This window comes from Oncorhynchus gorbuscha, unplaced genomic scaffold, assembly GCF_021184085.1.
Source record: "Oncorhynchus gorbuscha isolate QuinsamMale2020 ecotype Even-year unplaced genomic scaffold, OgorEven_v1.0 Un_scaffold_1083, whole genome shotgun sequence".
NCBI classification, from domain to species: Eukaryota; Metazoa; Chordata; class Actinopteri; order Salmoniformes; family Salmonidae; genus Oncorhynchus; species Oncorhynchus gorbuscha.
This window is the reverse complement of record NW_025745971.1, coordinates 186370-211747: the sequence shown is the minus strand read 5'-3', so window position 1 is coordinate 211747 and position 25378 is coordinate 186370. Positions and strand designations below refer to the sequence as shown.

Sequence of the window (25378 nt, the reverse complement as noted above, 5' to 3'; positions counted from 1 at the left end):
GAGGGAGGGTGACTGGGTGGGCCCTGGAGAGGGAAGGTGACTGGGTGGCCCTGGAGAGGAGGGTGACTGGGTGGGCCTTGGAGAGGAGGGTGACTGGGTGGGCCCCTAGTTCCAGTGTAGGGAAATCTTAACACTACAGCATACAATGACATTCTAGACGATTCTGTGCTTCCAACTTTGTGGCAATAATTTGGGGAAGGCCCTTTCCTGTTTCAGCATGACAATGAATTGGAACGCCGACTGTGAACCAGGACTAATCGCCCAACATCACTGCCTGACCTCACTAATGATCTTGTGGCTGAATGGAAGCAAGTTCCCCTGCAGCAATGTTCCAACATCTAGTGGAAAGCCTTCTCAGAAGAGTGGAGGCTGTTATAGCAGCAATGTACCAACATCTAGTGGAAAGCCTTCTCAGAAGAGTGGAGGCTGTTATAGCAGCAATGTACCAACATCTAGTGGAAAGCCTTTCCAGAAGAGTGGAGGTTGTTATAGCAGCAATGTCCCAACATCTAGTGGAAAGCCTTCCCAGAAGAGTGGAGGCTGTTATAGCAGCAATGTTCCAACATCTAGTGGAAAGCCTTCCCAGAAGAGTGGAGGCTGTTATAGCAGCTATGTTCCCACATCTAGTGGAAAGCCTTCTCAGAAGAGTGGAGGCTGTTATAGCAGCAATGTTCCAACATCTAGTGGAAAGCCTTCCCAGAAGAGTGGAGGCTGTTATAGCAGCAAAGGGGGGACCAACTCCATATTAATGACTTCCCAGAAGAGTGGAGGCTGTTATAGCAGCAAAGGGGGGACCAACTCCATATTAATGACTTCCCAGAAGAGTGGAGGCTGTTATAGCAGCAAAGGGGGGACCAACTCCATATTAATGACTTCCCAGAAGAGTGGAGGCTGTTATAGCAGCAAAGGGGGGACCAACTCCATATTAATGACTTCCCAGAAGAGTGGAGGCTGTTATAGCAGCAAAGGGGGGACCAACTCCATATTAATGACTTCCCAGAAGAGTGGAGGCTGTTATAGCAGCAAAGGGGGGACCAACTCCATATTAATGACTTCCCAGAAGAGTGGAGGCTGTTATAGCAGCAAAGGGGGGACCAACTCCATATTAATGACTTCCCAGAAGAGTGGAGGCTGTTATAGCAGCAAAGGGGGGACCAACTCCATATTAAAGACCATGGTTTTGGAATGAGATGTTTGATGAGCAGGTGTCCACATACTTTTGTTCATGTAGTGTGTGTGTGTGTGTATATATACACAAACACACTGAGTATACAGAACATTAAGAACACCTATTCTTTCCGTGACACAGACTGACCAGGTGATCCCTTATTGATGTCTCGTGGTAAATCCACTTCAATCAGTGTAGATGAGGAGGGGAGGAGACATGTAGATGAGGAGGGGAGGAGACATGTAGATGAGGAGGGGAGGAGACATGTAGATGAGGAGGGGAGGAGACGTGTAGATGAGGAGGGGAGGAGACGTGTAGATGAGGAGGGGAGGAGACGTGTAGATGAGGAGGGGAGGAGACGTGTAGATGAGGAGGGGAGGAGACGTGTAGATGAGGAGGGGAGGAGACGTGTAGATGAGGAGGGGAGGAGACGTGTAGATGAGGAGGGGAGGAGACGTGTAGATGAGGAGGGGAGGAGACGTGTAGATGAGGAGGGGAGGAGACGTGTAGATGAGGAGGGGAGGTGTAGATGAGGAGGGGAGGAGACGTGTAGATGAGGAGGGGAGGAGACGTGTAGATGAGGAGGGGAGGAGACGTGTAGATGAGGGGAGGAGACGTGTAGAGAGGAGGAGGAGACGTGAGGACGTGTAGATGAGGAGGGGAGGAGACGTGATAGATGAGATGAGGAGGGGAGGAGACGTGTAGATGAGGAGGAGGAGACGTGTAGATGAGGGGAGGAGACGTGTAGATGAGGAGGGGAGGAGACGTGTAGATGAGGAGGGGAGGAGACGTGTAGATGAGGAGGGGAGGAGACGTGTAGATGAGGAGGGGAGGAGACGTGTAGATGAGGAGGGGAGGAGACGTGTAGATGAGGAGGGGAGGAGACATGTAGATGAGGAGGGGAGGAGACATGTAGATGAGGAGGGGAGGAGACATGTAGATGAGGAGGGGAGGAGACTGGTTTAAAGAAGGATTTTCAAGCCAATTGGCGACATGGATTGTGAATGTTACAAGACAAGAATATTTTAATTGTCTTTTTTTTAAAGGGGGATGGTAGTAAGAGCCAGCCGCACCAGTTTGTGTCAAGAACTGCAAAGCTGCTGGGTTTTTTTTGTGTGTTTTTTTTTTTTTTCATGCTAAACAGTTTTCCTGTGTGTATCAAGAATGGTCCACCATCCAAACGACATCCGGCTAATTATGACACAACTGTGAGAACAGCATTGGAGTCGACATGGGGCCAGTGTCCCTGTGGAACGCTTTCCACACCTTGTGAAGTCCCCGACCAATCGAGGCTGTTCTGATCGGGAGGGGAAGGGGGGGAGGGGTACAACTCAATATTACGGTGTTCCTAATGTTTAGTATACTCGGTGTGTGTGTGTGTGTGTGTGTGTGTGTGTGTGTGTGTGTGTGTGTGTGTGTGTGTGTGTGTGTGTGTGTGTGTGTGTGTGTGTGTGTGTGTATAACTTTGCATTGCAGTTATTTTCATTGGTCTCATCCTGTTTTAATCTGACTAAAACATCCTCAACCTGGAGGCTGAAACCTGTCCACCTTATTCTTTAGTCCCTGTTTTAATCTGACTAGAACATCCTCAACCTGGAGGCTGAAACCTGTCCACCTTATTCTTTAGTCCCTGTTTTATTCTGACTAAAACATCCTCAACCTGGAGGCTGAAACCTGTCCACCTTATTCTTTAGTCCCTGTTTTAATCTGACTAGAAACATCCTCAACCTGGAGGCTGAAACCTGTCCACCTTATTCTTTAGTCCCTGTTTTATTCTGACTAAAACATCCTCAACCTTACTGAAACCTGTCCACCTTATTCTTTAGTCCCTGTTGATAATCAGTTTTAATCTATCCTCAACCTGGAGGCTGAAACCTGTCCACCTTATTCTTTAGTCCCTGTTTTATTCTGAAAAACATCCTCAACCTGTCCACCTTATTCTTTAGTCCCTGTTTTATTCTGAAAAACATCCTCAACCTGGAGGCTGAAACCTGTCCACCTTATTCTTTAGTCCCTGTTTTAATCTGACTAAAACATCCTCAACCTGGAGGCTGAAACCTGTCCACCTTATTCTTTAGTCCCTGTTTTAATCTGACTAAAACATCCTCAACCTGGAGGCTGAAACCTGTCCATCTTATTGTTAGTCCCTGTTTTATTTTTTCCCTGCTGATAATCAGTATTATAGGGTGTACTGTCTGTGATAAAGACATCTTTCAATGCATCCTTAGTGCACTACATGATAAAGTAGCGCACTACATGATAAAGTAGCGCACTACATGATAAAGTAGCGCACTACATGATAAAGTAGCGCACTACATGATAAAGTAGCGCACTACATGATAAAGTAGCGCACTACATGATAAAGTAGTGCACTACATGATAAAGTAGTGCACTACATGATAAAGTAGGGCACTACATGATAAAGTAGGGCACTACATGACAAAGTAGCGCACTACATGACAAAGTAGCGCACTACATGACAAAGTAGTGCACTACATGATAAAGTAGTGCACTACATGATAAAGTAGAGTGTTATAGTCACTACATACTGTACTCTACAGTCTGTCTATATTCACTACATATTGTACTCTACAGTCTGTTATAGTCACTACATACTGTACTCTACAGTCTGTTATAGTCACTACATACTGTACTCTACAGTCTGTTATAGTCACTACATACTGTACTCTACAGTCTGTTATAGTCACTACATACTGTACTCTACAGTCTGTAGAGACTGACCCCGTTTCTACACTAGATGTATCATGTCCTTTTATTGTATGACTGTAGGCCACACCTTACCATGTGAACGGGGTCAGGGGGTCAGGGAGTCAGTCTTGTCCTGTATCACCTTACCATGTGAACGGGGTCAGGGTGTCAGTCTTGTCCTGTATCACCTTACCATGTGAACGGGGTCAGGGTGTCAGTCTTGTCCTGTATCACCTTACCATGTGAACGGGGTCAGGGGGTCAGTCTTGTCCTGTATCACCTTACCATGTGAACGGGGTCAGGGGGTCAGGGAGTCAGGGAGTCAGTCTTGTCCTGTATCACCTTACCATGTGAACGGGGTCAGGGGTCAGTCTTGTCCTGTATCACCTTACCATGTGAACGGGGTCAGGGGGTCAGTCTTGTCCTGTATCACCTTACCATGTGAACGGGGTCAGGGGGTCACGGGGTCAGTCTTGTCCTGTATCACCTTACCATGTGAACGGGGTCAGGGGGTCAGTCAGTCTTGTGAACGGGGTCAGGGGGTCATCACTTGTCCTGTACACCTTACCATGTGAACGGGGTCAGGGGGTCACGGGGTCAGTCTTGTCCTGTATCACCTTACCATGTGAACGGGGTCAGGGGTCACGGGGTCAGTCTTATCCTGTATCACCTTCCCATGTGAACGGGGTCAGGGGGTCACGGGGTCAGTCTTGTCCTGTATCACCTTACCATGTGAACGGGGTCAGGGGGTCAGTCTTGTCCTGTATCACCTTACCATGTGAACGGGGTCAGGGGGTCACGGGGTCAGTCTTGTCCTGTATCACCTTACCATATGAACGGGGTCAGGGGGTCAGTCTTGTCCTGTATCACCTTACCATGTGAACGGGTCAGGGGGTCACGGGGTCAGGGGGTCAGTCTTGTCCTGTATCACCTTACCATGTGAACGGGGTCAGGGGGTCAGGGGTCAGTCTTGTCCTGTATCACCTTACCATGTGAACGGGGTCAGGGGGTCAGTCTTGTCCTGTATCACCTTACCATGTGAACGGGGTCAGGGGGTCACGGGTGAACGGGTCAGTCAGTCTTGTCCTGTATCACCTTACCATGTGAACGGGGTCAGGGGTCAGTCTTGTCCTGTATCACCTTACCATGTGAACGGGTCAGGGGGTCAGTCTTGTCCTGTATCACCTTACCATGTGAACGGGGTCACGGGGTCAGTCTTGTCCTGTATCACCTTACCATGTGAACGGGTCAGGGGGTCACGGGGTCAGGGGGTCAGTCTTGGCCTGTATCACGTTACCATGTGAACGGGGTCACGGGGTCAGGGGGTCACGTTACCATGTGAATGTATCTTGTACATTTCCATAACATGTTACTTTAGTCACACAGCTACATTCTTGGGTTTTCATAGTCACATTTTCTACCTTGTAAATGTTTTGTTATAAAATGCTAATAAATGCGTATATGATTTGTACCCTTGTCTCTATTCCAAAATCTATTGGCCTCCACAATCACCGGGCTTCAACCCAATTTGAGATGGTTTGGGATGAGTTGGATCGCAGAGTGAAGGAAAAGCAGTCAACAAGTGCTCAGCATGTGCGGGAACTCCTTCAAGACTGTTGGAAAAAACATTCCAGGTGAAGCTGGTTGAGAGAATGCTAAGAGTGTGCAAAGCTTTTATCAAGGCAAAGGGTTGCTACTTTGAAGAATCTCAAATATAAAATATATTTTTCATTCAACACTTTTTTTTTGGTAACTACATGATTCCATATGTGTTATTTCATAGTTTTTGATGTCTTCACTATTATTCTACAATGAAGAAAATAGTAAAAATAAAGAAAAAACCTTTGAATGAGTAGCTGTATACGATTTGTTGTACCCGTATCTATTCCAAAATCTTTGGGTCTCAATTTTGCTTGATGTTAGGGAGGGGAACTGAGTTTAAAATAGCCAAGGAGAACGGGGTAAATTATAAGAGACGGACACGTCTAAAGAAAAACACGAACGAAATGTCAGTCAAGTCAGTCAACCGTTTGCTTAAATTGATTTAATTCTGATTTATTTATGAAATGTTTAGACGTTTAGTCTCGGGAGAGTTAATTATTCTACAGTGGAGACAGTCTCAGTCGTCGAAATGTCTGAGATTACTGTCGTGCAACTCCGTTATCGGTTCCGACCGTGGACAGGACCTGTCGAGAGAGGAGCGAACTGTTCCGGCCGAACGGGTAAGGTTGGTTCCTACACGTATAGGACCAGCAGACTATTACGTTTGTGGGTTATTTGTTTCTGCTATTAAACCATGAAAAAAATCACAGTTGGTTATTTGATCAAATAAATGATTAGATTTGTTGATAATGGGATATGTAGATAGGGCGAATCGGTCAAGGGTCGATTCGGACAAGGTGGTCAATTATGTGACAAGCGACAGTTTATTCAGAGTAAAGATATCTGGTACAACGTATACGGGCTCATTCATTTGGCTCACAAGGAACCAGCAGAAAGAAGCCCCGATAGCAGATTGCAAGCATGTTATGTACAGTACAGAAAGTAGGTTGAGTCACGGTCTTTTGGTTGGCCACATTTGAGGTGTTGTCTTCTTGGATTGGTCCTGTTGAGCCGTCCGTCGTTCCTCCGGGTCTCGTCGGGCTGTTCTCAGTCACACAATGTTCGGCTAGGAAGGAGATTGTGTGTGTGTGCTTGTGTCTGCAAGTCAAGGCTTGTGTGGGTGTATGTCTTATCTGTGTGTCCTCGGCAGTTAGTGTGTGTGTGGGAGCTATCCTGTAGGGGACCCAACATGCTTTACTGTGAAAATACGTTGCTATGTGTTGTCTCAGTTATAACAATGCAATAGCAGTAATGTCACCTACATAAGAATTAGCAGTCCTCTACAGATTAGTTATACTTTTAGTTACACACACTCATCAGGCGTCCTCCTGTTTGAATCTAGACGTGTTCCTCAAACTCACAGGTTCATTCCCGACCCGAGAAACAGAAACGGGTGTGTAAAGTCATATTGGACCGTTTTGACCAACAGTACGGTCAGGAACTTGGCCCCCTATGGCCGTCTGCAAGGTATGTACGCGTTCACCTCGTCCTCTTATCCTTTTATACAGTCTATGCAGCATTACGTGCCAATAACTATATTATAAATCCTTGTATTACTCTGAACTTAAATCAGATGGGAACTCTGTTGTAGTCTGTTTCCCAAATGGCACCGTGTTCCCTATAATCAAATCAAATGTATTTATAAATCCCTTCGTACATCAGCTGATATCTCAAAGTGCTGTACGGAAACCCAGCCTGAAACCCCAAACAGCAAGCAATGCAGGTGTAGAAGCACGGTGGCTAGGAAAAACTCCCTAGAAAGGCCAAAACCTAGGAAGAAACCTAGAGAGGAACCAGGCTATGAGGGGTGGCCAGTCCTTTTCTGGCTGTGCCGGGTGGAGATTATAACAGATCATGGCCAAGATGTTCAAATGTTCATAAATAACCAGCTTGGTCAAATAATAATAATCACAGGCAGAACAGTTGAAACTGGAGCAGCAGCACGGCCAGGTGGACTGGGGACAGCAAGGAGTCATCATGTCAGGTAGTCCTGAGGCATGGTCCTCGGGCTCAGATCCTCCGAGAGAGAGAAAGAAAGAGAGAATTAGAGAGAGCATCCTTAAATTCACACAGGACACCGGATAAGACAGGAGAAATACTCCAGATATAACAAACTGACCCTAGCCCCCCGACACATAAACTACTGCAGCATAAATACTGGAGGCTGAGACAGGAGGGGTCAGGAGACACTGTGGCCCCATCCGATGACACCCCCGGACAGGGCCAAACAGGAAGGATATAACCCCACCCACATTGCCAAAGCACAGCCCCCACACCACTAGATGGATATCTTCAACCACCAACTTACCATCCTGAGACAAGGCCGAGTATAGCCCACAAAGACCTCCGCCACGGCACAACCCAAGGGGGGGGTGCCAACCCCTCTAAAGTTGTGCAGTGCATTCTGGAAGTATTCAGACCACATTGAACCCCCCCCCACACACACATTTTGTTATGTTACAGCCTTATTCTAAAATGCCTCATCAATCTACACACAATACCCCATAATGACATCACAATACCCCATAATGACATCACAATACCCAATAATGACATCACAATACCCCATAATGACATCACAATACCCCATAATGACATCACAATACCCCATAATGACATCACAATACCCCATAATGACATCACAATACCCCATACTGACATCACAATACCCCATAATGACATCACAATACCCCATAATGACATCACAATACCCCATAATGACATCACAATACCCCATAATGACAAAACAGGTTTAGACAAATGTATTTTAAAAACACCCTGAAATCACATTAACATCAGTATTCAGACCCTTTACTCAGTACTTTGTTGCAGCACCTTAGGCAGCGATTACAGCCTCGGGTCTTCTTGGGTCTGATGCTACAAGCTTGGCACACCTGTATTTGGAGAGTTTCTCCCATTCTTCTCTGCAGATCGTCTCAAGCTCTGTCAGGTTAGATGGGGAGGGTCGCTGCACAGCTATTTTCAGGTCTCCAGAGATGTTAGACCAGGTTCAAGTCCGGGATCTGGCTGGGCCGCTCATGAATGTCAAGGACATTCAGAGACTTGTCCTGAAGCCACTCCTGTGTTGTCTTGGCTGTGTGCTCAGGGTCGTTGTCCTGTTGGAAGGTGAACCTTCGCCCCAGTCTGTGGTTTTGAGCAGGTTTTCATCAAGGATCTCTCTGTACTCTGGTCATCTTCTCCTCGATCCTGACTAGTCACCCAGTCCCTGCCTCTGAAAAACATCCCTGCAGCGTGATGCTGCCACCACCATGATGCTTCACCGTAGGGATGGTGCCAGGTTTCCTCCAGTCTTGGCACGCTTGGCATTCAGGCCAAAGAGATCAATCTTGATTTCATCAAACCAGGGAATCTTGTTTGAGAGTCTTTTCGGTGCCTTTTGGAAAACTCCAAGCGGGCTGTCATGTGCCTTTTACTGAGGAGTGGCTTCCGTCTGGCCACTCTACCATAAAGGCCTGATTGGTAGAGTGATGCAGAGATGGTTGTCCTTCTGGAAAGATCTCCCATCTCCACAGAGGATCTCTGGAGATCTGTCAGAGTGACCATCAGGTTCTTGGTCACCTCCCTGACAAAGGGAAAGGTGTTGTTGAACCCTGGGTGCTGGCAGTATGGAGTGATGCTCAACCTCCTCTCCTGTCTCCTACAGGGCTGTGTTGTTGAACCCTGGGTGCTGGCAGTATGGAGTGATGTTCAACCTCTTCTCCTGTCTCCTACAGGGCTGTGTTGTTGAACCCTGGGTGCTGGCAGTATGGAGTGATGTTCAACCTCTTCTCCTGTCTCCTACAGGGCTGTGTTGTTGAACCCTGGATGCTGGCAGTATGGAGTGATGCTCAACCTCCTCTCCTCTCCTCCTGTCTCCTACAGGGCTGTGTTGTTGAACCCTGGGTGCTGGCAGTATGGAGTCATGCTCAACCGTTTTGCTGTGGTGTCAGAGGTCAAACAACGCCTCCAAGGGCAAGGCTTCGTCAGCCTACTGCCCCACACAGACCTGCCTCTTAACTCCTCTCTCCCCCAGCCTCACCCTACCTCTCCCACCCAGCCTAGCTCCATCCCTCACCCTACCTCTCCCACCCAGCCTAGCTCCATCCCTCACCCCGGCCCTCACCCTACCTCTCCCACCCAGCCTAGCTCCATCCCTCACCCCGGCCCTCACCCTACCTCTCCCACCCAGCCTAGCTCCATCCCTCACCCCGGTCCTCCTCCTCCCTCCCTGCAGTGTTTCATCCACCCCTCCCCAGTGCGTTACCCCTCTCCTCCTCACCGCCAGGGCCAGTTGAAACCCTACTACCTGATGAACGCTGCCTCCCTGCTGCCTGTCTTAGCCCTGGGGGTAGAGGAGGGGGACAGGGTCCTGGATCTCTGCTCTGCTCCTGGAGGGAAGGCCTTGGCTATACTACAGACTGCTGACCCAGGTCAGGAGCATTACACTGTTAGGGGGTAGAGGAGGGGGACAGGGTCCTGGAGGGAAGGCCTTGGCTATACTACAGACTGCTGACCCAGGTCAGGAGCATTACACTGTTAGGGGGTAGAGGAGGGGGACAGGGTCCTGGAGGGAAGGCCTTGGCTATACTACAGACTGCTGACCCAGGTCAGGATCATTACACTGTTAGGGGGTAGAGGAGGGGGACAGGGTCCTGGAGGGAAGGCCTTGGCTATACTACAGACTGCTGACCCAGGTCAGGAGCATTACACTGTTAGGGGGTAAGGGTGTAGGGGATAAGGGGTTAGGGTGTAGGGGATAAGGGGTTAGGGTGTAGGGGATAAGGGTGTAGGGGATAAGGGGTTAGGGTGTAGGGGCTAAGGGGGTTAGGGTGTAGGGGCTAAGGGTGTAGGGTGTAAGTGGGTTAGGGTGTAGGTTAGGGGGTGTAGGGGCTAAGGGTGTAGAGGGTTAGGGTGTAGGGGCTAAGGGTGTAGGGGCTAACCCCTTAAGGGTAGGACTGTTAACCCAGGTCCTGTTAAACTCATTAATGGGCTGTTCCACCCCCCCCCCCCCCCCCCTGACTGGTTAACACCATTATATTGTTAACTTGAGTCAGTCTTATCTGTCGTTGTGTTCCAGCTCTGTTGTGTTGTAATGAAATGGACCCACACCGACGTGATTGGCTGGCCAAAACCCTGGAATCCTTCATCCCCCAATCGCTGAGCAGCAGAGTCACGGTGTCCAATCAGGATGGACGGATCTTTGGGCAGAGTGAGGCCGGAATGTATGACAAGGTGAGGGAAGAAGACACAAGGGCTCCATCTCAGTGTGTCGTGCATCCTATCTCCTTACCTGCTTCCTTCCCATCCGTTTGGTAGGAGACGCGACATCTCAGTGCATCCTAGCTCCTTACCTGCTTCCTTCCCATCCGTATCTATAGGAGACGCTCCATCTCAGTGCATCCTATCTCCTTACCTCCTTCCCATCCGTATCTATGGAGACGCTCCATCTCAGTGCATCCTAGCTCCTTACCTCCTTCCCATCCGTATCTATAGGAGACGCTCCATCTCAGTGTGTAGTGCATCCTATCTCCTTACTTCCTTCCCATCCGTATCTATAGGAGACGCCCCCTCCCTTCAGACTGGTTTCTCCAATGGGTTTTAAGAAGGGGCTAGGAGACGCTCCCTCCCTTCAGACTGGTTTCTCCAGTGGGTTTTAAGAAGGGGCTAGGAGACGCCCCCTCCCTTCAGACTGGTTTCTCCAGTGGGTTTTAAGAAGGGGCTAGGAGACGCCCCCTCCCTTCAGACTGGTTTCTCCAATGGGTTTTAAGAAGGGGCTAGGAGACAGGCTGCAAGGAGTCCTGGACTGAGGAAGAGCCATGTTAAGCGGTTTTAATTTCTCTGAAGTGAGCGTCTCCAACCTGCAGTTCCAGCAGGGGGCGCTGTTGTTCCTCTGAACGGTCGTCAAATCAGATCCCGTTTATTTGGTCACATACGCGTGTGTTTAGCAGATGTTATTGCAGGTGTAGCGAAATGCCTGTAAATAACACAACAGCCCAGATCAGTTGAAAGACACACTGCAGCTATCCTTAACGTTTCCTGCTGAAGGACAATATGCCAGTATGAATCCAGTCGCGGACTCACACGTAACGGAACCATTTATCTTTGTTTGCAAAATAATAGTTAAAAACTCCATGGTGGTGTAGTGACGCCTCCATCTGTAGGCGCCACTACAGACCCTGGTTCAATTCCGGGCTGTATCACAACCCCGCCGGGATCTGGAGTCTCATAGGGCGGCGCACAATCGGCCCAGCGTCGTCTGTGTTTGGGGGGGGGTCGTCAAAATAACATTTAGTTCTTAACGGACTCGTCTGGTTAAATAAAGGACTGTTGAAGGGAGACTCCAGGATGTTGACAGGGAGGTCTTTTATCTACTTCCTGTCACATGATCTCCTGTGTACGGGTTGACAGGGAGGTCTTATCTACTTCCTGTCACATGATCTCCTGTGTACGGGTTGACAGGAAGGTCTTATCTACTTCCTGTCACATGATCTCCTGTGTACGGGTTGACAGGAAGGTCTTATCTACTTCCTGTCACATGATCTCCTGTGTACGGGTTGACAGGGAGGTCTTTTATCTACTTCCTGTCACATGATCCCCTGTGTACGGGGTGACAGGGAGGTCTTTTATCTACTTCCTGTCACATGATCACCTGGATGCCATGTGTGTCTCTGTGTTCGGGTTGACAGGGAGGTCTTTTATCTACTTCCTGTCACATGATCTCCTGGATGCCATGTGTGTCTCTGTGTTCGGGTTGACAGGGAGGTCTTTTATCTACTTCCTGTCACATGATCTCCTGGATGCCATGTGTGTCTCTGTGTATGGCTATAGTCCTCGTTCTGCTCTGTATGTTTTGGGTTTTGACTCTTGTACACAAAGTTTGTTGTTGTTGTTGCAGAGTCTCAATAGATTGGGGTTTTTGTCCCATTTTTTGTTAGTGAGTGGGACTCCAGATTTCACAACCACAGAGAGCAAATCATTTTGTGTGTTAACAGTGGGTTAACTGGTCTAGTGGGTTAACTGGTCTAGGAACAGTGGGTTAACTGGTCTAGTGGGTTAACTGGTCTAGGAACAGTGGGTTAACTGGTCTAGTGGGTAAACTGGTCTAGGAACAGTGGGTTAACTGGTCTAGGAACAGTGGGTTAACTGGTCTAGTGGGTTAACTGGTCTAGGAACAGTGGGTTAACTGGTCTAGGAACAGTGGGTTAACTGGTCTAGGAACAGTGGGTTAACTGGTCTAGTGGGTTAACTGGTCTAGGAACAGTGGGTTAACTGGTCTAGGAACAGTGGGTTAACTGGTCTAGGAACAGTGGGTTAACTGGTCTAGGAACTGTGGGTTAACTGGTCTAGGAACAGTGGGTTAACTGGTCTAGGAACAGTGGGTTAACTGGTCTAGGAACAGTGGGTTAACTGGTCTAGGAACAGTGGGTTAACTGGTCTAGGAACAGTGGGTTAACTGGTCTAGGAACAGTGGGTTAACTGGTCTAGGAACAGTGGGTTAACTGGTCTAGGAACAGTGGGTTAACTGGTCTAGGAACAGTGGGTTAACTGGTCTAGGAACAGTGGGTTAACTGGTCTAGGAACAGTGGGTTAACTGGTCTAGGAACAGTGGGTTAACTGGTCTAGTGGGTTAACTGGTCTAGGAACAGTGGGTTAACTGGTCTAGTGGGTAAACTGGTCTAGGAACAGTGGGTTAACTGGTCTAGTGGGTAAACTGGTCTAGGAACAGTGGGTTAACTGGTCTAGGAACAGTGGGTTAACTGGTCCAGTGGGTTAACTGGTCTAGGAACAGTGGGTTAACTGGTCTAGTGGGTAAACTGGTCTAGGAACAGTGGGTTAACTGGTCTAGGAACAGTGGGTTAACTGGTCCAGTGGGTTAACTGGTCTAGGAACAGTGGGTTAACTGGTCTAGTGGGTTAACTGGTCTAGGAACAGTGGGTTAACTAACAGGTCTAGGAACAGTGGGTTAACTAACTGGTCTAGGAACAGTGGGTTAACTAACTGGTCTAGGAACAGTGGGTTAACTAACTGGTCTAGGAACAGTGGGTTAACTAACTGGTCTAGGAGCAGTGGGTTAACAGGTCTAGTGGGTTAACTGGTCTAGGAACAGTGGGTTAACTAACTGGTCTAGGAACAGTGGGTTAACTGGTCTAGTGGGTTAACTGGTCTAGGAACAGTGGGTTAACTGGTCTAGGAACAGTGGGTTGACTGGTCTAGGAACAGTGGGTTAACTGGTCTAGGAACAGTGGGTTAACTGGTCTAGGAACAGTGGGTTAACTGGTCTAGGAACAGTGGGTTAACTGGTCTAGGAACAGTGGGTTAACTGGTCTAGGAACAGTGTGTTAACTGGTCTAGGAACAGTGTGTTAACTGGTCTAGGAACAGTGGGTTAACTGGTCTAGGAATAGGGGGTTAACTGGTCTAGGAACAGTGGGTTAGCTGGTCTAGGAACAGTGGGTTAACTGGTCTAGGAACAGTGGGTTAACTGGTCCAGTGGGTTAACTGGTCTAGGAACAGTGGGTTAACTGGTCTAGTGGGTTAACTGGTCTAGGAACAGTGGGTTAACTAACTGGTCTAGGAACAGTGGGTTAACTAACTGGTCTAGGAACAGTGGGTTAACTAACTGGTCTAGGAGCAGTGGGTTAACAGGTCTAGTGGGTTAACTGGTCTAGGAACAGTGGGTTAACTAACTGGTCTAGGAACAGTGGGTTAACTGGTCTAGTGGGTTAACTGGTCTAGGAACAGTGGGTTAACTGGTCTAGGAACAGTGGGTTGACTGGTCTAGGAACAGTGGGTTAACTGGTCTAGGAACAGTGGGTTAACTGGTCTAGGAACAGTGGGTTAACTGGTCTAGGAACAGTGGGTTAACTGGTCTAGGAACAGTGGGTTAACTGGTCTAGGAACAGTGGGTTAACTGGTCTAGGAACAGTGGGTTAACTGGTCTAGGAACAGTGGGTTAACTAACTGGTCTAGGAACAGTGGGTTAACTAACTGGTCTAGGAACAGTGGGTTAACTAATTTGTCTCGGAACAGTGGGTTAACTAATTGGTCTAGGAACAGTGGGTTAACTGGTCTAGGAACAGTGGGTTAACTGGTCTAGGAACAGTGGGTTAACTAACTGGTCTAGGAACAGTGGGTTAACTAACTGGTCTAGGAACAGTGGGTTAACTAATTGGTCTCGGAACAGTGGGTTAACTAATTGGTCTAGGAACAGTGGGTTAACTGGTCTAGGAACAGTGGGTTAACTAACTGGTCTAGGAACAGTGGGTTAACTAACTGGTCTAGGAACAGTGGGTTAACTAACTGGTCTAGGAACAGTGGGTTAACTGGTCTAGGAACAGTGGGTTAACTGGTCTAGGAACAGTGGGTTAACTGGTCTAGGAACAGTGTGTTAACTGGTCTAGGAACAGTGTGTTAACTGGTCTAGGAACAGTGTGTTAACAGGTCTAGGAACAGTGGGTTAACTGGTCTAGGAATAGGGGGTTAACTGGTCTAGGAACAGTGGGTTAGCTGGTCTAGGAACAGTGGGTTAACTGGTCTAGGAACAGTGGGTTAACTGGTCCAGTGGGTTAACTGGTCTAGGAACAGTGGGTTAACTGGTCTAGTGGGTTAACTGGTCTAGGGACAGTGGGTTAACTAACTGGTCTAGGAACAGTGGGTTAACTAACTGGTCTAGGAACAGTGGGTTAACTAACTGGTCTAGGAACAGTGGGTTAACTAACTGGTCTAGGAGCAGTGGGTTAACAGGTCTAGTGGGTTAACTGGTCTAGGAACAGTGGGTTAACTGGTCTAGTGGGTTAATTGGTCTAGGAACAGTGGGTTGACTGGTCTAGGAACAGTGGGTTAACTGGTCTAGGAACAGTGGGTTAACTGGTCTAGGAACAGTGGGTTAACTGGTCTAGGAACAGTGGGTTAACTGGTCTAGGAACAGTGGGTTAACTGGTCTAGGAACAGTGGGTTAACTGGTCTAGGAACAGTGGGTTAACTAACTGGTCTAGGAACAGTGGGTTAACTAACTGGTCTAGGAACAGTGGGTTAACTAATTGGTCTCGGAACAGTGGGTTAAGTAATTGGTCTCGGAACAGTGGGTTAACTAATTGGTCTAGGAACAGTGGGTTAACTGGTCTAGGAACAGTGGGTTAACTGGTCTAGGAACAGTGGGTTAACTAACTGGTCTAGGAACAGTGGATTAACTAACTGGTCTAGGAACAGTGGGTTAACTAACTGGTCTCGGAACAGTGGGTTAACTAATTGGTCTCGGAACAGTGGGTTAACTAATTGGTCTAGGAACAGTGGGTTAACTGGTCTAGGAACAGTGGGTTAACTAACTGGTCTAGGAACAGTGGGTTAACTAACTGGTCTAGGAACAGTGGGTTAACTAACTGGTCTAGGAACAGTGGGTTAACTAACTGGTCTAGGAACAGTGGAACAGTGGGTTAACTAACTGGTCTAGGAACAGTGGGTTAACTAACTGGTCTAGGAACAGTGGGTTAACTAACTGGTCTAGGAACAGTGGGTTAACTAACTGGTCTAGGAACAGTGGGTTAACTAATTGGTCTAGGAACAGTGGGTTAACTAACTGGTCTAGGAACAGTGGGTTAACTAATTGGTCTCAGAACAGTGGGTTAACTGGTCTAGTGGGTTAACTGGTCTAGGAACAGTGGGTTAACTGGTCTAGGAACAGTGGGTTAACTGGTCTAGTGGGTTAACTGGTCTAGGAACAGTGGGTTAACTGGTCTAGGAACAGTGGGTTAACTAACTGGTCTAGGAACAGTGGGTTAACTAACTTGTCTAGGAACAGTGGGTTAACTAACTTGTCTAGGAACAGTGGGTTAACTAACTTGTCTAGGAACAGTGGGTTAACTAACTGGTCTAGGAACAGTGGGTTAACTGGTCTAGTGGGTTAACTGGTCTAGGAACAGTGGGTTAACTAATTGGTCTAGGAACAGTGGGTTAACTAATTGGTCTAGGAACAGTGGGTTAACTGGTCTAGTGAGTTAACTGGTCTAGTGGGTTAACTGGTCTAGGAACAGTGGGTTAACTAACTGGTCTCGGAACAGAGGGTTAACTAACTGGTCTCGGAACAGAGGGTTAACTAACTGGTCTAGGAACAGTGGGTTAACTAATTGGTCTCGGAACAGTGGGTTAACTAACTGGTCTAGGAACAGTGGGTTAACTGGTCTAGGAACAGTGGGGTTAACTGGTCTAGGAACTGTGGGTTAACTGGTCTAGGAACTGTGGGTTAACTGGTCTAGGAACAGTGGGTTAACTGGTCTAGGAACTGTGGGTTAACTGGTCTAGGAACAGTGGGTTAACTGGTCTAGGAACAGTGGGTTAACTGGTCTAGGAACAGTGGGTTAACTGGTCTAGGAACAGTGGGTTAACTGGTCTAGGAACAGTGGGTTAACTGGTCTAGGAACAGTGGGTTAACTGGTCTAGGAACAGTGGGTTAACTGGTCTAGGAACAGCGGGTTAACTGGTCTAGGAACAGCAGGTTAACTGGTCTAGGAACAGTGGGTTAACTAACTGGTCTAGGAACAGTGGGTTAACTAATTGGTCTCGGAACAGTGGGTTAACTGGTCTAGTGGGTTAACTGGTCTAGGAACAGTGGGTTAACTGGTCTAGGAACAGTGGGTTAACTGGTCTAGGAATAGTGGGTTAACTGGTCTAGGAACAGTGGGTTAACTGGTCTAGGAACAGTGGGTTAACTGGTCTAGGAACCAGCCTCTCTTTCTCTCCCCCTGCCTCTCTTTCTCTCTCCCCCTGCCTCTCTTTCTCTCTCCCCCCTGTCTCTCTTTCTCTCTCCCCCTGCCTCTCTTTCTCTCCCCCTGCCTCTCTTTCTCTCTCCCCCTGCCTCTCTTTCTCTCTCCCCCTGCCTCTCTTTCTCTCCCCTGCCTCTCTTTCTCTCTCCCCCCTGCCTCTCTTTCTCTCCCCCTGCCTCTCTTTCTCTCTCCCCCTCTCTTTCTCTCTTCCCCCTGCTCTCTTTCTCCCCCCTGCCTCTCTTTCTCTCCCCCTGCCTCTCTTTCTCTCTCCCCCTGCCTCTCTTTCTCTCTCCCCCTGCCTCTCTTTCTCTCTCCCCCTGCCTCTCTTTCTCTCTCCCCCTGCCTCTCTTTCTCTCTCCCCCTGCCTCTCTTTCTCTCTCCCCCTGCCTCTCTTTCTCTCTCCCCCTGCCTCTCTTTCTCTCTCCCCCTGCCTCTCTTTCTCTCTCCCCCTGCCTCTCTTCCTCTCTCCCCCTTGCCTCTCTTTCTCTCTCCCCCTGCCTCTCTTCCTCTCTCCCCCTTGCCTCTCTCTCTCCCCCCTGCCTCTCTTTCTCGCTCCGCCCTGCCTCTCTTTCTCACTCCGCCCTGCCTCTCTTTCTCACTCCGCCCTGCCTCTCTCTCTTATCTCCTCTCCCACAGAGGGTTATAGGATTAGCTCTTGTTCTCCTCTGTGGCTCTCATTAGTGCCGTCTCACTGACTGTAGAGGCCCTGTGGAGGAGAGGAGCCCACGCCTCTACCCACCGGAGGAAAACCCATCCTATCTCATCCCCCCTCAGCAGCTAGCATCACACGTCACTTAGCATCACACAGAGACTCTACGTTACAGTCATCCTCTCTCTGCTCTGTTCTCTCTCTGTTGCTCTGTTCTATTCTCTCTGTTCTCTCCTCTTTGTTCTCTCCTCTCTGTTCTCTCCTCTCTGTTCTCTCCTCTCTGTTCTCTGTTCTCTTCCTCTCCTCTCTGTTCTCTCCTCTCTGTTCTCTCCTCTCTGTTCTCTGTTCTCTTCCTCTCCTCTCTGTTCTCTCCTCTCTGTTCTCTCCTCTCTGTTCTCTTCTCTCTGTTCTCTGTTCTCTTTCTCTCCTCTCTGTTCTCTCCTCTCTGTTCTCTCCTCTCTGTTCTCTCCTCTCTGTTCTCTTCTCTCCTCTCTGTTCTCTCTGTTCTCTGTTCTCTGTTCTCTGTTCTCTCCTCTCTGTTCTCTGTTCTCTCCTCTCTGTTCTCTCTGTTCTCTGTTCTCTGTTCTCTTCTCTGTTCTCTGTTCTCTTCTCTCCTCTCTGTTCTCTCCTCTCTGTTCTCTGTTCTCTTCTCTCCTCTCTGTTCTCTCTGTTCTCTGTTCTCTGTTCTCTCCTCTCTGTTCTCTCTGTTCTCTGTTCTCTGTTCTCTTCTCTGTTCTCTGTTCTCTTCTCTCCTCTCTGTTCTCTCCTCTCTGTTCTCTGTTCTCTTCTCTCCTCTCTCCTCTCTGTTCTCTCCTCTCTGTTCTCTGTTCTCTTCTCTCCTCTCTCCTCTCTGTTCTCTCCTCTCTGTTCTCTCCTCTTTGTTCTCTCTGTTCTCTGTTCTCTGTTCTCTTCTCTCCTCTCTGTTCTCTGTTCTCTTCTCTCCTCTCTGTTCTCTCCTCTCTGTTCTCTGTTCTCTTCTCTCCTCTCTGTTCTCTTCTCTCCTCTCTGTTCTCTCCTCTCTGTTCTCTGTTCTCTCCTCTCTGTTCTCTCCTCTCTGTTCTCTCCTCTCTGTTCTCTCCTCTCTGTTCTCTCCTCTCTGTTCTCTGTTCTCTTCTCTCCTCTCTGTTCTCTTCTCTCCTCTCTGTTCTCTGTTCTCTCCTCTCTGTTCTCTGTTCTCTCCTCTCTGTTCTCTCCTCTCTGTTCTCTCCTCTCTGTTCTCTCCTCTCTGTTCTCTCCTCTCTGTTCTCTCCTCTCTGTTCTCTCCTCTCTGTTCTCTGTTCTCTTCTCTCCTCTCTGTTCTCTGTTCTCTTCTCTCCTCTCTGTTCTCTGTTCTCTTCTCTCCTCTCTGTTCTCTGTTCTCTTCTCTCCTCTCTGTTCTCTGTTCTGTTCTCTCCTCTCTGTTCTCTGTTCTCTTCTCTCCTCTCTGTTCTCTCCTCTCTGTTCTCTGTTCTCTTCTCTCCTCTCTGTTCTCTCCTCTCTGTTCTCTGTTCTCTTCTCTCCTCTCTGTTCTCTCCTCTCTGTTCTCTGTTCTCTGTTCTCTTCTCTCCTCTCTGTTCTCTGTTCTCTTCTCTCCTCTCTGTTCTCTCCTCTCTGTTCTCTGTTCTCTTCTCTCCTCTCTGTTCTCTCCTCTCCTCTCTGTTCTCTCCTCTCTGTTCTCTCTTTCTCTCCTCTCTCTTCTCTCCTCTCTGTTCTCTGTTCTCTTCTCTCCTCTCTCCTCTCTGTTCTCTCCTCTCTGTTCTCTCCTCTCTGTTCTCTCTTTCTCTCCTCTCTGTTCTCTCCTCTCTGTTCTCTGTTCTCTTCTCTCCTCTCTGTTCTCTGTTCTCTTCTCTCCTCTCTGTTCTCTGTTCTCTTCTCTCCTCTCTGTTCTCTGTTCTCTTCTCTCCTCTCTGTTCTCTCCTCTCTGTTCTCTGTTCTCTTCTCTCTTCTCTCCTCTCTGTTCTCTCCTCTCTGTTCTCTGTTCTCTTCTCTCCTCTCTGTTCTCTCCTCTCTCCTCTCTGTTCTCTCCTCTCTGTTCTCTCTTTCTCTCCTCTCTGTTCTCTCCTCTCTGTTCTCTGTTCTCTTCTCTCCTCTCTGTTCTCTGTTCTCTTCTCTCCTCTCTGTTCTCTCCTCTCTCCTCTCTGTTCTCTCCTCTCTGTTCTCTCTTTCTCTCCTCTCTCTTCTCTCCTCTCTGTTCTCTGTTCTCTTCTCTCCTCTCTGTTCTCTGTTCTCTTCTCTCCTCTCTGTTCTCTCCTCTCTGTTCTCTGTTCTCTTCTCTCCTCTCTGTTCTCTGTTCTCTTCTCTCCTCTCTGTTCTCTCCTCTCTGTTCTCTGTTCTCTTCTCTCCTCTCTGTTCTCTCCTCTCTCCTCTCTGTTCTCTCCTCTCTGTTCTCTGTTCTCTTCTCTCCTCTCTGTTCTCTGTTCTCTTCTCTCCTCTCTGTTCTCTGTTCTCTTCTCTCCTCTCTGTTCTCTCCTCTCTGTTCTCTCCTCTCTGTTCTCTGTTCTCTTCTCTCCTCTCTGTTCTCTGTTCTCTTCTCTCCTCTCTGTTCTCTCCTCTCTGTTCTCTCCTCTCTGTTCTCTGTTCTCTCCTCTCTGTTCTCTCCTCTCTCTTCTCTCCTCTCTGTTCTCTGTTCTCTCCTCTCTGTTCTCTCCTCTCTGTTCTCTCCTCTCTGTTCTCTTCTCTCCTCTCTGTTCTCTCCTCTCTCTCCTCTCCTCTGTTCTCTCCTCTCTGTTCTCTTCTCTCCTCTCTGTTCTCTCCTCTCTCCTCTCTGTTCTCTGTTCTCTCCTCTCTGTTCTCTCCTCTCTGTTCTCTGTTCTCTCCTCTCTGTTCTCTCCTCTCTGTTCTCTCCTCTCCTCTGTTCTCTCCTCTCTGTTCTCTCTCCTCTCCTCTCTGTCCTCTCCTCTTTCTCCTCTTGAAACAGAAAGGGGTTGATGGATTTAGGGGCTAGAGACCATGAGACTGGGGATCTTTCCTGTGTTGTGTCATTAGTGTTCTTCGTTGAATTAGAATACTAGTCATTTGAATAGTGCTCTCACCATGTATCTCTGTCTGTCTCTGCCCCCCCCCCCCCCCCAGAGCTTATGCCTCCCTGCTGCTGGTTTCATTTACTATCTCTAGATTTAGTGGTTTTGTTGACCCCCCCCCCCACCTATTAATTCTCTAATTGTCTTTCTCTCTCCCCTCCTCCCTCTCCCCTCTCCTCCCTCTTCTCTCTCCCCTCTCCTCCCCCTCTTCTCTCTCCCCTCCCTCCCTCCTCCCTCTTCTCCCCTCCCCCCCCTCCCTCTTCTCTCCCCCTCCCTCTTCCCCCTCCTCTCACTTCCCCCCCTCCTCCCACTTTCCCCCCCTCCTCCCACTTCCCCCCTCCTCCCACTTCCTCCCTCCTCCCACTTCCCCCCTCCCTCCCACTTCCTCCCTCCTCCTCCCACTTCCTCCCTCCTCCCACTTCCTCCCTCCTCCTCCCACTTCGCCCCTCCTCCCCCACTTCCCCCTCCTCCCACTTCCCCCTCCTCCCACTTCCTCCCTCCTCCTCCCACTTCCTCCCTCCTCCCACTTCCTCCCTCCTCCTCCCACTTCGCCCCTCCTCCCACTTCCCCCCTCCTCCCACTTCCCCCTCCTCCCACTTCCTCCCTCCTCCTCCCACTTCCTCCCTCCTCCCTCCCTCCCCCTCCTCCTCCCACTTCCTCCCTCCTCCCTCCCTCCCCTCCCTCCTCCCACTTCCTCCCTCTTCCCCCTCCCTCTTCCCCCTCCCTCTTCCCCCTCCCTCCCCCTCTCTCCCAGGTTCTACTGGATGCTCCATGTTCTAATGATCGTAGCTGGCTGTTCTCTGGTCCAGGAGGGGAGCAGCATGGAGCTGTGAGGCTGAGGGAGAGGGCCAGGCTGCCCACACTACAGACACAACTGCTCAGGTATGAATTAATGCTTTAATGATGAAATCAGCTTGGCAATATACAGACATACCTGGCCCACAACTAGATATACCTGGCCCACAACTAGATATACCTGGCCCACAACTAGATATACCTGGCCCACAACTAGATATACCTGGCCTACATACATACATACCTGGCCTACATACATACATACCTGGCCTACATACAGACATACCTGGCCCAAAAATAGACATACCTGGCCTACATACAGACATACCTGGCCCACGTCCAGACATACCTGGCCCACGTCCAGACATAGCTGGCCCACGTCCAGACATACCTGGCCCACATACAGGCATACCTGGCCCACATACAGACATACCTGGCCCACATACAGACATACCTGGCCCACATACAGACTTACCTGGCCCACATACAGACTTACCTGGCCCACATACAGACTTACCTGGCCCACATACAGACTTACCTGGCCCACATACAGACATACCTGGCCCACATACAGACATACCTGGCCCACATACATACATACATACCTGGCCTACATACATACATACCTGGCCTACATACAGACATACCTGGTCTACATGCAGACATACCTGGCCTACATACAGACTTACCTGGCCTACATACAGACTTACCTGGCCCACATACAGACTTACCTGACCCACATACAGACATACCTGGCCCACATACATACATACATACCTGGCCCACATACAGACATACCTGGCCCACATACATACGTACATACATACATACCTGGCCTACATACATACATACCTGGCCTACATACAGACATACCTGGTCTACATACAGACATACCTGGCCTACATACAGACTTACCTGGCCTACATACAGACATACCTGGCCTACATACAGACTTACCTGGCCTACAAACAGACTTACCTGGCCCACATACAGACATACCTGGCCTACAAACAGACTTACCTGGCCCACATACAGACATACCTGGCCTACAAACAGACTTACCTGGCCCACATACAGACATACCTGGCCCACATACAGGCATACCTGGCCCACATACAGACATACCTGGCCCACATACAGACATACCTGGCCCACATACAGACTTACCTGGCCCACATACAGACATACCTGGCCCACATACAGACATACCTGGCCCACATACAGACATACCTGGCCCACATACAGACATACCTGGCCCACATACATACATACATACCTGGCCTACAAACAGACATACCTGTCCCTTTTCCACTGTGGGGTTTTACACCAGAGTTTTGTGTTTCTACTTCTGAGGCCGGGGGTGTAAAAACAGTCCTGGGCCAGGCCTATGTTGACCTTTAACCTGAAAGCAATCCACAGCCCTCTCCTCCAGCTGCTACTGATCTGTCTCATCACATCCTGTCTCATCACATCCTGTCTGTTCCCCAGGTCTGCGCTGGCTGCGGTGCGTCCGGGGGGCGTGGCCGTCTACTCCACCTGCACGTTGTCCCGCTCTGAGAACCAGGAAGTGGTGGAGGCGGTCCTAAACACCTGTCCAGGGGTGGAGCTTCAAGACCTGGAGGAGGAGCTAGCCCTTCCACTCCAGGAACACTTCACCTTCACCCCGTTAGGCCACACCCCCTCGTTAGGCCTCCTTGTTGTTCCACAGCAGGGTCAGACCTGGGGGCCCATGTTCCTGTCGCGCATCAAGAGGATTCACTGATTGGTTGATTGACTCGCTGACTTCCTGTCGCGGATCAAGAGGACGAACTGACTGAGCATGTCAGACGCTGAGGCTGGTCTTCGATGGATTCCACAATGCAACATGTTTTCATGTGACGGCCTGATCATCACTATTAATAAACTGGTCTCTATTTAGCACCTGATCATCACTGTTAATAAACTGGTCTCTATTTAGCACCTGATCATCACTATTAATAAACTGGTCTCTATTTAGCACCTGATCATCACTGTTAATAAACTGGTCACTATTTAGCACCTGATCCTACTGATCACTATTAATAAACTGGTCTCTATTTAGCACCTGATCATCACTATTAATAAACTGGTCTCTATTTAGCACCTGATCATCACTGTTAATAAACTGGTCACTATTTAGCACCTGATCCTACTGATCACTATTAATAAACTGGTCTCTATTTAGCACCTGATCATCACTGTTAATAAACTGGTCACTATTTAGCACCTGATCCTACTGATCACTATTAATAAACTGGTCTCTATTTAGCACCTGATCATCACTATTAATAAACTGGTCTCTATTTAGCACCTGATCATCACTGTTAATAAACTGGTCACTATTTAGCACCTGATCCTACTGATCACTATTAATAAACTGGTCTCTATTTAGCACCTGATCATCACTGTTAATAAACTGGTCACTATTTAGCACCTGATCCTACTGATCACTATTAATAAACTGGTCTCTATTTAGCACCTGGTCATCACTATTAATAAACTGGTCTCTATTTAGCACCTGATCATCACTGTTAATAAACTGGTCACTATTTAGCACCTGATCCTACTGATCACTATTAATAAACTGGTCTCTATTTAGCACCTGATCATCACTATTAATAAACTGGTCTCTATTTAGCACCTGATCATCACTGTTAATAAACTGGTCACTATTTAGCACCTGATCATCACTGTTAATAAACTGGTCACTATTTAGCACCTGATCCTACTGATCACTATTAATAAACGGGTCACTATTTAGCACCTGATCCTACTGATCACTATTAATAAACTGGTCACTATTTAGCACCTGATCCTACTGATCACTATTAATAAACTGGTCTCTATTTAGCACCTGATCCTACTGATCACTATTAATAAACTGGTCACTATTTAGCACCTGATCCTACTGATCACTATTAATAAACTGGTCTCTATTTAGCACCTGATCCTACTGATCACTATTAATAAACTGGTCTCTATTTAGCACCTGATCCTACTGATCACTATTAATAAACGGGTCACTATTTAGCACCTGATCCTACTGATCACTATTAATAAACTGGTCTCTATTTAGCACCTGATCCTACTGATCACTATTAATAAACTGGTCTCTATTTAGCACCTGATCATCACTGTTAATAAACTGGTCACTATTTAGCACCTGATCCTACTGATCACTATTAATAAACTGGTCACTATTTAGCACCTGATCATCACTGTTAATGAACTGGTCACTATTTAGCACCTGATCCTACTGATCACTATTAATAAAATGGTCTCTATTTAGCACCTGATCATACTGATCACTATTAATAAACTGGTCACTATTTAGCACCTGATCATACTGATCACTATTAATAAACTGGTCTCTATTTAGCACCTGATCCTACTGATCACTATTAATAAACTGGTCTCTATTTAGCACCTGATCATCACTGTTAATAAACTGGTCACTATTTAGCACCTGATCCTACTGATCACTATTAATAAACTGGTCACTATTTAGCACCTGATCATCACTGTTAATGAACTGGTCACTATTTAACACCTGATCATCATCACTATTAATAAACTGGTCACTATTTAGCACCACTACTTTAATAAACTGGTCACTATTTAGCACCTGATCCTACTGATCACTATTAATAAACTGGTCACTATTTAGCACCTGATCATAC

At 48.1% G+C, this 25378-nt stretch overlaps 1 protein-coding gene across 6 annotated transcripts; it reads left to right on the top strand.

Annotated features, from left to right (window-relative positions):
- Positions 1 to 5840: 5840 nt before the first annotated feature.
- LOC124021199 (tRNA (cytosine(34)-C(5))-methyltransferase, mitochondrial-like) lies at positions 5841 to 23644 on the top strand. 6 transcript variants are annotated; one of them, XM_046336548.1, is made up of 7 exons: positions 5841 to 6099; positions 6843 to 6946; positions 9284 to 9512; positions 9597 to 9909; positions 10557 to 10711; positions 21640 to 21767; positions 23169 to 23644. In XM_046336548.1, exons 1-7 carry the CDS (start codon positions 5944 to 5946, stop codon positions 23440 to 23442), a joined length of 1359 nt encoding a protein of 452 aa, XP_046192504.1. In that variant the 5' UTR covers positions 5841 to 5943; the 3' UTR covers positions 23443 to 23644. The 6 variants fall into 6 exon arrangements, with proteins under 6 accessions (XP_046192504.1, XP_046192500.1, XP_046192502.1 ...); XM_046336544.1 differs by having other exon boundaries at positions 9549 to 9909; XM_046336546.1 differs by having other exon boundaries at positions 9284 to 9535; positions 9572 to 9909.
- Positions 23645 to 25378: the final 1734 nt, after the last annotated feature.